This window comes from Schistocerca americana, chromosome X (genome assembly GCF_021461395.2).
Source record: "Schistocerca americana isolate TAMUIC-IGC-003095 chromosome X, iqSchAmer2.1, whole genome shotgun sequence".
NCBI classification, from domain to species: Eukaryota; Metazoa; Arthropoda; class Insecta; order Orthoptera; family Acrididae; genus Schistocerca; species Schistocerca americana.
This window is the reverse complement of record NC_060130.1, coordinates 725,784,502-725,797,825: the sequence shown is the minus strand read 5'-3', so window position 1 is coordinate 725,797,825 and position 13,324 is coordinate 725,784,502. Positions and strand designations below refer to the sequence as shown.

Sequence of the window (13,324 nt, the reverse complement as noted above, 5' to 3'; positions counted from 1 at the left end):
AATGCATGCATAGAGATCAAGCTGTCATAGAATTGAGTAGTAAAAGAGAATCAGTGATTTTTGATTTTGGTGCAACCGCTGCTTTTTGTACAATGGCAGTGAACAACATGAAAAGAAAAAAAGTGGTCATTATGGAGCAAATGGAAGGAGAGGAAAAGTTTCACATTCCTCTTAAAATAACTTATTTTAGAGGTAAACACTAGTTTCAAAGTTAATTGAAGATAAAAATGTCTAATTATCAATTCCTGCTGAACTTCATGCAACAGCAATTAATGTAACTGGACACTGTGATAAAAAAAGCAGTTATTTCTTCTGAGAAGTTAAAGATAACTCTAAGATTCCATTCCACTGCTGAACTGAAGTCTGTCAAAAAACTAGAATTTTGGTACATAAACCTCCTTACTGCTAGCAGCATTTCTCGTCAGGATCACAATGACATGTCATCAGTACTGTGAAACCAGTTTTTATTTTCATTTTAATTTCCTCCACTGTTGTCTTTTTACATACAGAATATTTCATTTAATGCTGTATCATATTTGTTCTTGTTTTACTTCTGATGTCAATAAGACACACATATTGTTCAGTTAAAACAGTCATGTGTTCTTTGCATGTTCTATGTTCATTCTTCTCAAAATTACATTGTCAATGCTCTGTTGGAACTATGAAGTGTGCTGTTGTAGACATCTTCCCCACTTGACAGCACATTTGTGAGTGACTGCTTCAGCTTCTGTCGGCAAGATGTGTGTAGTATTGTAGCAGTGTGTGGGTAATGAGTTTAAACATTAACAGTTTTGCACAACTCTGGGGACTTCTGTTGCGCACTAAAAGAAACGTGTAAATGGATACTTAGTTTTTCAGGCATGAATACTTCAGTCACAACAGTGTTTGTGCACTGTTCAGAAACCAATTGAAACACTGAATTCTAAATGACACTATGATTTCTTGTGATAGTTATTTCATATTTGAAAGTGCCATGTGAATTTGAGAAGATAACAATGCTATACGAACCAGGGCTATTTCACTCCTGTGAAGACTATTCCATTGTATTAATTGATTCATATGACTCACACTTACATGTAAGTTTCATTATATTTTGTCTTTGGTGGTCTTTCGTAATATTTTATGTAATTGCTATACAGTATTCTAATATGAATGTACTGCTTTGGAAAAAAAAAAAAAAAAAAAAAAAAAAAAAAAAAAAAAAAAAAAAAACTACCTACACCCATAGAGGGACTCAGCTGTTATACAATGTAAAGTGCTTTATGTAAAATTAATTTTACAGCCAAACCTGGTAAACCAGAAGGTCCTCTGGAAGTGTCTGATGTCCACAAAGATGGCTGTACTCTCAAATGGAAGAAGCCAAAGGATGATGGAGGTGAACCAATTGAGACATATGTTGTTGAGAAATTTGATACAGATACTGGTGTGTGGCTGCCAGTTGGCCGAAGCAAGGAGCCACAGATGGAAGTAACAGGTCTTATTCCTGGACATGATTATCAGTTTAGAGTCAAGGCTGTCAATAAAGAAGGTGAATCTGAGCCTTTGGAGACACTGTCACCTACAACAGCTAAGGATCCCTTCAGTAAGTAGTTTACTGTTAGAACCAAATTTATATTTTTAACAAGTGAAATTACTTACAGAGAGAACATTCATTGGTTTGTATTGACATGTAAGCAAGAAAATATTCACTTGTAGTTATGAAGGATGTGGTCTAGTCTATAGGCCAATGAAAAGCAAAACATTAGACTGAGCATGAATCAGAGTGTCATTCCATGTGAGAAAAAGAAAAATGAGTAATTAGACTGATATGAGCTCATTGTACAAGCTGGGGAGCACCAAGGGATGTCTACTGGCTGCTGTGTCATCCTCTGGTTTGCAGAATCTTGTGGATGTAGCATGAAGAGGCATGTGGTCAACACACCTCTCTCCCAGGTGTTTTGTGGTCTTTCCCAATGTGGAGCTGCTACTATTCACTCAAGTAGTTCCAGCCTGTGGAGCTACTACTACTCAGTCAAGTAGATCCTCAGTTGGCATCATGAGGCTGAGTGCTCCCCATAGCAGTCCTCCCACCAAGGAAAAATCTTTGGCAGTCCCAGGGATCAAACCCAGGCCCTCTGCAAGGCAGCCATCTGTGCTGACTGCTCAGCTACAGAGGCGGACTAAACTAGACTGATAGGGATTGCGAAGTATGTAACATATGCTCCCGAAAACCTTAGCCACTTGGGAGATAATCACAATGAAAATAATAAAATTTAAGAAATAAGTTTCACATCCCATCCATTGAAATAAAGCATGATATGAGCAAAAACATTGGTTACCAGAGAATGAATAGTAACTGATAATGCCCACTCTCTGACTGACAGTTTTTGGCTGCAAATTGAATGTCTTAAAATGTATTGTTTCCTATCAGGAATTGATGCATTAGCTATTTTATTTTGCTATTTGCATCAATATCATCATGTTTACATGATGTGAAACTTAATCTATGTGGATTCTTTTTTTCTTTTACAATTTCTGCCACTTTTTCACATCATTTCTCCTCATGTAGTTTTGAGCTTAACTCGTGGAAAAATGCTTTTGGTTTCAAAAGATGTAGAATTGTTCTCATCAGTTATGCCATATTGTTGGTCAAATATTTTTGCTTTAAGTCTTTGGTGCCAGCGACCATTTGTACATCTAATTGCTGCAGTGTTAGCTTCAATTTTTTGTTTTCATTGTAAGTTTATGTAAAATCTTGTGCGCCCTAAAACACTAATCATCATCATCATTATGTAAAATCAAACAATGGAAAATCCAGGATGGAATAATGACAATGTTATGAAAAGGATACATTGCTACTTATCATATAGAGGAGATGTTGAGTTGCAGACAGGCACAACAAAAAGACTGCTAATTCCTCAGATTATGTAAATACGGAGTAATGCCCACTTATTCATACATGGAGAGAAGTGAATAGTTTTTCCTGCATATTTTTGAATATTAGACATACTGATAACCTTTTACAATAAGTTGGATCAAAAGGAGTAAAATTACATGTTATTAGCATAAAATATTCATGATATTCACTTATCATCTGCCAGAAAGTTTCAGAACCTTCTCAAGTATTACAGTACAATCAAATTAGTATTTAATTTTGAATTATAATATTTATCAGTCAGAATTTACCTCTAAGTTTTAGGATGATGCAGAAATAGGACTGACACTGTAGGAACTTGTGAAAAAAATCATTCATTTATTCTATGAAAACCATGCTAAGGAACTACACTAGAGATCATTGTCCTTTTATATGTGATTTCACTAATGATTTAAAATTCAGACCTCTTAAGACAGTTTGTGTTTCTTGTCCTCCCTTCATAGATGCTTGTAGACTGTGATGTAATAGTGGTATAAGTATAGTGATATAACTGTATTTTTGTTTACATATTACATATCATTCATTCCATTGGTGACCATTACATTTGGGAATAAGCTGCAGTTTGCAACACTATCATTATCGTAAAATAATTGATATCATTCTGTTTTATCATACTGCCTCATACGATGCCACATTTTAAAACTCTATAAAATTGTTCTTCAACTTGTCACCTTATTCCTAATTCTACTTTTATTCTCATATATATAAAATATTTTGAAAGGGAATAGCCATTAGTTACTGTGTCAAAACTGAATACATAAATCATTGTTTCCTGCTACAGCTACATGTGGGTTTATATTATCAGGATACATGAAATGATAATGAAATTATATTTGTATAAATGTATAGTCATTACTAAATAATTCAGTAAGCACTGGGTACTTCTTGGGTGTTCTATCCGTGCATCAACTACTGAAGGAAGTTATTGACTTTTTTTTAGCTGCTCCTGGTACTCCTGGTGCCCCAGAACCTGTTGACTGGAGCCAAAACCATGTAGACCTGGTATGGAAAGAACCTGCTCATGATGGAGGTTCACCAATCACTGGTTATATTATAGAAAAGAAGGATAAATACAGGTATTACGTTTATCTGTTCATTGAATTTGTGATAATGAATAGTGATATATGAGTAAAATGGGAATATGGGGACATTTCTGTTAATAAATTTGACAGACACACTTGATAAAGTATTCTACCTTTAAAAAAGTTGCGTCATTGAGAGGACATAAAAAGATGACAGACCCATCAGTCAGATGTAATTAAGTATTGTGGGTTATAAAAGTCTGTTTTTCTTTGTTGATATGCTTTAAATATTTTTGTCATTTAAGTAATAATTTTCTAATAATTATATTGTAATTTCTGTATCACCATATTGACCATCCAATGTTTCTGCAGTATTTGTTTTTCATCCCCATTATCTAATAGAAGTTCTGTAAGTATATAAAAACTGTGAATCTTAAAGTAAGGAAATAATATGTATTGTCTTAATATTTGTTTAACAGCATGATGTGGGAAAAAGCTTTAGAGACTGAAAGTCCAACACCACAAGCTGTGATTCATGGTCTAATTGAAGGCAATGAATACCAGTTCCGTGTCATTGCTGTAAATAAAGCAGGTCCTGGTGAACCTGGAGAAGCAAGCAAAAACTTCGTTGCCAAGCCTAGATTCTGTAAGTAATCACAGACAGTATTAACAAAATTTTACTCGAGTGTCATATGACAAGATTTTTTTACATAGAAAATATTATAGAAATTTACTATTTTTATAATGACCTCCACAGTTCATTGAACTGACTTTGCAGGAAATTTGTGTTAGAGCAAGAGCTGCATCTAATGCATCACACCATAATTACCTTGGTGGGATAACTGATAGCTTAAGAAATGAACAGTGTTATGCCCTGTATGTGAAACTGTGCACCGACAATGAGTATCATTATATTAAGATTATTCACATATTTTTAGACGGCAGAGTGATATCTCTTGCATTAGAGACCAATAATTTCCTTAGGGAATACAAATAAATGAACAGTTTAAAGAGGAAAGGTAATGTATCTCTATGTAGCTGAGGTGTTGTGCAATAGACACACATTTAAAAAGATTTAGAGCTTCTAGGTTCATCAGAGATAACAAAAAAAAAAATCATACATACTCATAGAGTTAAAATGATCACTATCACAGATTGTCTGGTTTAGAAACATAGTATTATGCTTATCCACACAGACAGTTGCTTCTGGGACACAGGGAGATGTGCTGGCCCTGGATTGAATCTACCTTGTAGGTTAAAGATAGAGACTGGTGTGCTGTCCAGACTGGATGCAATTTTTAGGTGGTTTTTCACACCACTGAGGTGAATTCTGGACTGCTTTCCATGTACTGCCTTGGATACACAATGTGCAAATGCTTTGAAAAATGAGACATATTTGACCATGCAATTACACTAGATGCCGACAGATGGGATACATGGATTCCTCCCACGGGAGGGCATGGGGGTAGCGGACACAGCTTTAAAATTCCTTTGGGGAGTCTCAATCCCATTGTAATAATGACATATACATGGGTATATTTGGTTCTCCATGAAGCCCTGACCCAGCATTGTGTGGATGAAAGGCACTGAAAAGGAAGAAAGAAAATATGATCCTTATATGTTCCAGTATCTGTGTGAAAATTAATTTGCCTGCTGCTACTGGTAAACCTTCCTCCGTGTGGATACATTAAATGGGCAGGCCAAGAAAAAAAGAAAAAAACAAATTATTTCAATTCCCGAAAGAACTCATTCACTTCAGTTGAAATGTAATTCCTGCAGACTCTCAACTTAAAATTTGGTTTGATTTTGAAGAGTTAAATGGCATGTAAGCATCCATGTATAAGGATTACAACAGAAGCCAGTAGTATTTTATGGACTATAATAAACACTTTTTTCTTCAGAAAATTGCCTCCAAAATTCAGGTGTATCCTTTAATTGAAATTAACAAAAAAAAATGTCTAGTGTTAGATTTAAAATTTCTGCCATTCCTAAAAATGGCCATGCTGTGGGAAATCTGTGTACCTATCTGGCGTCATTGGATTCAGCTGGTAGCAGCAGCGCACTGATGCAACAAACATGAGTTGCAGAGATTCACAAGCTTGCTAACACTGTCCCCCTCCTGCCCCACCATCGCCAACCCAGGACACTGTCTAGCCTATGGTGCATCATTGCAGTTTCTGATGCCAGTGAACTTGAATTGAAAGTGATTAATGTTATCAGTAACAGTAGAATATTTTTGTTAGTAGCTAGTTTTGTAATTGGTTAAAAATAACAGGTATTCATATGATGTGGGCTATAAACTGAAAGTAGTAGCATATGGCTATAAGTTGAAAGTAATAGCATATGCAGAAGTTCATGGGAACAGAGCAGCTGAGCAGTGTTTCAGCCCTACACCAACAGAAAAAACAATTTGTGATTGGTGGGCTAGTAAAGAAGAACTGACAAAAAAGGAAAACTAAATATGCAAATAGAGGATTAAATGCAAAATGGCCAAAACTAGAAGATGACATAATTACTTGGATTCAAGGACATCATCAAAATGGCCTTGTAAATAATACAAAAATGATTCAAATACCAGCTCATAAGCTTGCACTACAATGGGGCTTAAGAGACTTAAAGGGTGGAGTTGATTGGTGTTATTGGTTTATGAAGCATCATCGACTTAGCATGCGAACCAATACCAAAATATTTCAGAAAATGCCAGAAAAGTATGAAGTAAAAATATTATCTTTTCATTGCTTTATTATTCAACATCAAAAGATCAGTGTGGAACTACCCAAATGGTGAATATGGATGAAACTCCTCTGACATCTGATGTGCTGAGTAACAGACCCGCTGCCATAAAAGGTGCTAAACTGTAACTATAAAAACAAGTGGACATGAAAGAATGCACTGTACTGTTGACCTTCCATGCTGTGCTGATGGTAGTAAACTTAATCCAATGATCATTTTCAAGCGCAAAACAATTCCAAAAACTTCTGAAATACCGCTGGGTGCTGTTGTTCACATACATGACAAAGACTGGATGGATGAGGCTAGAATGAAATTATCTATTAGCAGAGTGTGGAAGAGGAGGAAAGGTGCTTTATTGAAGAAGAGTTCTCTTCTTGTGCTAGATCAGTTTGTAGTCATTTGAAAAGTTCTGTAAATGAGAATCGAGACAGGGAAATACAAACGTTGCTGTTATTCTGGAGAGAATTACTTCACAATTGCAACCTCTTGATGTGTCAACCAATGAATCATTTGAAGTGTGTATCAGAGAAAAATGGAACAAATGGATGATGGATGAAACCCAACATGAATTCATGCGAAAGGGAGGTTTGAAATGACCTAAAATCAAACAAGTGTGTCAGTGTATAAAACAGCCATGGTCTAGGGTGACAGAAGACATTATGGTTAAATCTATCAAGAAGTGCGGCATAAGTAATGCTCTTGATACAAAGAGGACAATGATGACAAAGAGAAAGAAGAAGAAGAAAGTTCAGATGATGATTTTAAGGGATTTTGAAGGTCAGTTCAGTTTTATAAACCAAGATTTTATTATTATTTTTTTTAACCTGGCTTTGCAATCTAATAATAAAAATGGTAGAAATGTTATTTTTTTTAAATTGCTTAAAAATTAAGGTGTGTCTTATAGTCCATAAAATATGGTATATGTGCTGTTGGCTGCCATTTTCAAATATTCTGATATATTAATGCCTCAGTGTGTTGATAGTTCCTCTCTGCTTCTCTAGTGCAAGTTCACAAGGAGGTGATAAACACTATTGGGCATTTGAATGCTTCACGTGTGGTATAACTTGGCAATTTTTTATAATGTTGTGAAAATGTAGTATGGTTTATCCATTACAGCAAGCATGACATTATTGTCTCTATATCCAGCTTTGCTCATTCACCAAGACACTCATTCTTAGTGAAAAGTGTTATATCATTAAAAGAGCGTTTTCCCAATACTTTCCAACATTGTGTTGTCCAACTGCTGTTTCATAGTGCTAATATTATTGCTGTCACAGTATACTGAAAGTAATTCCTGTTTTACAGTGGCACCAAGGATAGACAGGAGAAATTTGCGTGATGTGACATTATCTGCAGGATCGACACTGAAGTTTGATGTCAACATTATTGGAGAACCCCCACCAAATGTGGAGTGGCGGTATGGCAGCATTCCGTTGAAGTAAGTGGATTTCATTTCTGTTATCAGTTTGTCACTTTTCTGCTTTGTATTGTGGTCATGCATGATGAGCACATGGCTAAACATTTGGATGAAGACCATGTCATCAGTTGTTGAATTGCTGATAGTGCTTTCCTTTAAAAAGTCATTGGTCACTTATGGCAAAAGTAGTTCTCTGTTCATGAAACTTGTAAATGATAAAATCTAATCCACATTTCATGTAAGAGTACACCTTCCACACAGTGGAAGTACCTGGGTTATTGACCAAAGTAATAATGCTGAAAGATTGGCAGTATGTTTATGTCTTCTTAACTGATGTACAACTATCTTAAATTTTTAAAATGACTGTAGCCATTGTTACTGTGACTACTGAGGTTGTTCTGTCTCATTAAATCTGTCTTGTGTAAGATGCTTCATAACTTATTCCTAGATTGGCAATGTTGGGCATAATAAATCTTCATCTGTGCCCTAATTTTGTTATTCTAGACAGAAAAATATGATAGAAGTGAACAGTTCATAAAGCATAAGTATCTTTCAACTTAACAGTGGATTACTATATGTAATCTTGTTGGTAGTGGTATGTTCTTGTCTTCTCCCACTCTAAGAACCAGATGATGTAAGTAGTTTTGGAGGCATCTATAGCTCAAAATGATATCCAAACTGCAGCACACCTTCATGGTTTTCATACACATAAAATGTTTTTAAAAGTAAAATACAAGTTACTTGAGAAAAATTTTGGGCTAACAAGCTCCCAGGCCCTAGTCTTTCAACTTGTAATCTGATGCATATGCACTGGGCCACCAGAGCACTCAGAAAGATATTTGCAACTTTATCTTGTACCTGTTGGGATACATTTTCGTATATGGCTCATTTTTTTATCCAGTACTGAGTGTTTTCAAAGCACCATTAATGTTAGAGGAAAACTTTACCATGCGTACTGGGAAAGGTTTCTTCAGATTATGTGCTTGATACCTTTCTTAGGATCATTTATGTCCGGCATGTTTGTGATATTTATAACAATAATGCACCAGTAACAGCAGTAAAGGAGGCTGGCCCCATAGCAAAGTGATAGGTCATAATTTAATTTAAAAATTGAGCAATTATAACAGAAGTAGCAAAATGCTAAATGGATAAAGAGCTCTCTCTTAAGAGAAATTAATGCATATTAAAAGTGAATCTGGAGAGAAAAAGTGCCTTATACATGCATATGTCAGTGAAATGAGCCTATCCCAATTATGATAAATGTTTCACAACACAACCTTGTTTGATATTGGTTTCTCATGCAAAGAACAAGTTCATGTGATAAAGCCTCTGTATTAAATTACATTATTATTTACTGTAGCCTTAGCCATGGTAGTTGCAAATGTGGCTTAGGCTTGGTGTTTGGTGTTTATAAATGTTACCATAACTCACTAGGATCATATTGTAATATAAGGAAACTTTATGGAGAAAGATATGCATAATTAATTTTCAGCATTATGAGAACATTTAGTGATTAATTCATTTTGTGTGTGTAATCTTGACGAAAAAATATTATATAAAGATATTGCTTGGATAGGTAGCAATGAAGTGCTAATACAAAGAACACACTGAAATCTGTATACAAATTCTCTCGTCCTATGAGCTTCCAAATATGTACTTACTATCTGTGGACTATACAGAGTCGTCAGAAACGTTCTGAAAAGCTTGAAAGGGTGTTGCAGGGGATTTTGTGCTGAGGAATAATTGTGGAGCATTTTTTCAAAATTTGATAAATGGAACATGTACAGTTTTTCATAAAATGAAATTTTCTCTTTCACCTGGATAAATATGTAGGAGCATTTGAATTTTTACATGACTATTAGGTATCACTGACAGTAAAGCATTGTAATGAAATATATTAAAATGTAATTTTTATAACAGTATATTAAGGTGTGATTTTTCCAGTGTTTGTCAAAAGTTGATAGATGCTTACAATTATTGCTGGTATTAATTATGTTGCTTTCTTTAATTCCATGTACTTTTTTCCACAACTAATTTTTTTATATGCTTTAGTGTTTATTATATGCCTACACTGTTGTAAAATGCATATTTTTGCATATATTATTATACATAGCCATTTTTTAAATCTAAAGTTATTGACTTTATTGAGAATTCAAACAATAATAATAGAAGTACAGTTGCATAATACAATAATAGCAAAGATAACTATTTTAACATATTTGTTTAGCTTATATCATTATCATCAATATTACGTGAAGTATGAAATGAATAACACAAAAAATATTGCATGTTACAATCACATTGTTATTGTCAAGTTTTCCCTCTTACATCTATACATTATTCATCTAGGACACCTTTGTAAAATTCTTTTGCATCAAATGTAATTTCAAAATACTTTATCAGGGCAGACACATCTTTCTCCTTTTCTTTGCGTCTCATATTTTGTTTTTTTAGAAGTTTGGATGTCAGTATTGTTGGATGCCATGGTTTCTTTCATCTCAGAATGTCATCTTGTACAGGGTCTCCAGAGTATGAATTGCTTACTGACACACTAACAATTTTCTTTGCTTTCATGTATGAAATGATATGCTGGCTGTTTATTTTGTGTGGTAGCTTGGATTTTAGTACCTTCTGCACACTATCATTTAGAGTTTTAACTGCCCAGTCTGTGTTTAGAACTTTGAGAGTACCATTCTCTTCAATAAATATCATAGTATTCTTTAGGAGACAAGGTACTTCCTTTTTTTCTGCAAGACTGGGGTTCTACCATACACTAGGTCTGGAGGCATGTCACTATGGCCGTGAACAGTGAGAAGTGATGAATATTATTTAATTTTGTGCTCTTGTCCAAGAACACAATAAGCATTGCCATCATACAACTGTTTTTATTTTGGCTGCTGCAAGAATCGGAGAATAGATGTATAACAGGTGCAATCATTTGGTGATTTTTTATCTAAGTCAAAAAGAAAGTCTAGCAAAGCTGAAGCAACTGAAGCAACCTGTCTCCAACTAGGTGTAAAACACGAAGCTTTTTTTCTTTTTTTGCTCCTTAGTACAGATCATAACGCACAGATTGCATCAACATACTCGTCTAGTGTAAAAAACCTCACTGACTGATAGTTTTGGAATGGATTGGTTTTGCTACAGGTCAAAGCAAATCTTAATGACTGTTGGATTATCTTCCTTCATTGTATCATAAAACCTCTTTGCATGAGTTTTATGTAACCTGTAGCTGTTCATAGTTCATTGTTCTTTTGCCGACATGTTTCTGCTTTTATTTACATTAAACCAACCTTACAAGTGGAGGAGGTATCAGTATGAGGTGTCCTGAATGATAGATTGAAATGTTTGTAAAATATAAGCTTGTACTTTGATAAGGAACATTGTTCAGTCCTAAATTTTTCCTTTCTTCACAGGATCTCTTGAACATTGTATTGACTGTGAGACCTGAAGACAAATGACCTCTCGAAGAGTTTCCCCTTCCATGATGGCTCTCTCTGCATTTCTTAGTGGCAGCAATTACCTCCTTATGTCCCTTTCCTGTTCTGTAACCTCACCTTCTTTGCTTTGGCGACCTTCCTATTTCATGGAACAAGCTTGCTAAATAGTATAACTTATACTTTGACATTTCAGATACTTCCTGGAAAGTTGCAGCACAAACAGGCACCACTTCATAATTCCTTTTCCTAATGGTATACTTCACTGTCACTGTTTTCTTCCTTTTTGCATTCTGGGGGTCCACTTCTCTGAGCTAGGGTGAAAATATATAACGAAATTTTACAAGAAAATTGTCTTGATCCATTTTATGTAATGATGTCATGTGATGATGAAAGTGGGAAATATCTTTGTTGCAGAGTACAGCTGCTTTGCATTCTTTCATTTCTTTAGCTTTTGAAGGTGAAATCTCTAGTCCATGGTTGCATTTAACGATAGGTTCCTTTTAACACTTTTTGATTTGTGTGTCAGGTCAATGAAAGCTCTTCTTGAATCAAGATTTTCTTCCATTGGAACATTCTTTGACCTGTATGCCATTTTTAGAATTGTGAGACTCATAATCCATTCTGCTTCCTCATGCAATACTTTTTTGTAGACGTACACATGAGCATCAAGTTAATACTAGTCTAAAAGTAAGCTGCATTTGTTTGTATGACAGTAAAGTCTGGTTGCAACACTATTCTCACCAATAAGTATTGTTACAACAATGGGTAACATTGCTTAAAGCAACCAATATACTCCATTATTGTTAACTGCTTGCTACAGAAAGAGAGTCGAGACAGTAGAGACTTACGCTGTAACTGTGAGATTGCACGTATCGAGTTTTGCTAAAACCTTGTGGAACTATACACAGTAGTAGTCGACTTTTGCTAAAACTTGGTTCATGAGTTTGAAGTGAAAGATCAACATTATGCCATCACAATGCCTAATTTTTTGCATATACAGAGTTTTGAAAAAATGCTCCTCAGTCATTAAGAAAAAAATTCAACGTGTTGCACCATTTCTGAGTTATGTAGCATTAAAGTGAACCAGTCAGGTCATCATGCATTCAAACTCAAGGAACCTGCGAGAGACAATGTCGCCAGACTTGTTCTTCATTTGGTATCTTCAAACAGAGCAGACATAACTTTTCCTTGCCAAGCTTGCATATACCATTTCCAGAAAGGCACGTTTTTAGTGGTAATGAGCATTCAAACAAGACGTCTGAGCATTACTGGATTTTTATGTCTTTGCGTTACCATGCTGCATTTTAGTGCATGCTAGTGCTTGAATTTGTGTATGCAACAACCTGATTTGCTAGCTTCAGTACTAAATAACGTGGAAATGGTGCAACATATCAAATTTTTTCTTAACAAATATCTCTCAGTACAATCTCCCCTGCAACACCCTTACAAGCTTTTCAGAACATTGAAATATGCTTTAGGAATTGGGTATGATAATGAATACTTAATAATAACTTAGGTCTGATAAATTTTTTATTGAAACTATTATATGTTAAGGAGCTACATCTGATTTGCAAAACTGTGATAAGTGTTCTGTTTTATTTCTTTCAACGTTAACTACTGTATCATTGGTTCAGAATAAATATTACACACTTGCAACACAGACAGCCTTTTTATCCAGTACTGGAAGTTTTATAACTGTTGTCTGTCATCATTTTTATCATCTGACATAATTATTTGTTTTGTGTATGCAAGTCTTTTAATGGTTCAGTTGCTGGACTTGGAAGACTGTCTGCTTTTG

At 34.9% G+C, this 13,324-nt stretch overlaps 1 protein-coding gene across 12 annotated transcripts in view; it reads left to right on the top strand.

The window, feature by feature from the left end:
* LOC124555505 (twitchin) overlaps positions 1–13,324 on the top strand; it is a 367,233-nt gene that overhangs the window by 223,951 nt on the left and 129,958 nt on the right. For all 12 annotated transcript variants that reach the window (XM_047129451.1, XM_047129441.1, XM_047129452.1 and 9 more), the window contains 4 exons: positions 1,283–1,582; positions 3,855–3,990; positions 4,416–4,582; positions 7,975–8,107. In XM_047129451.1, coding sequence (XP_046985407.1) covers positions 1,283–1,582; positions 3,855–3,990; positions 4,416–4,582; positions 7,975–8,107 — 736 coding nt within the window. The remainder of the gene's footprint in view (positions 1–1,282; positions 1,583–3,854; positions 3,991–4,415; positions 4,583–7,974; positions 8,108–13,324) is intronic.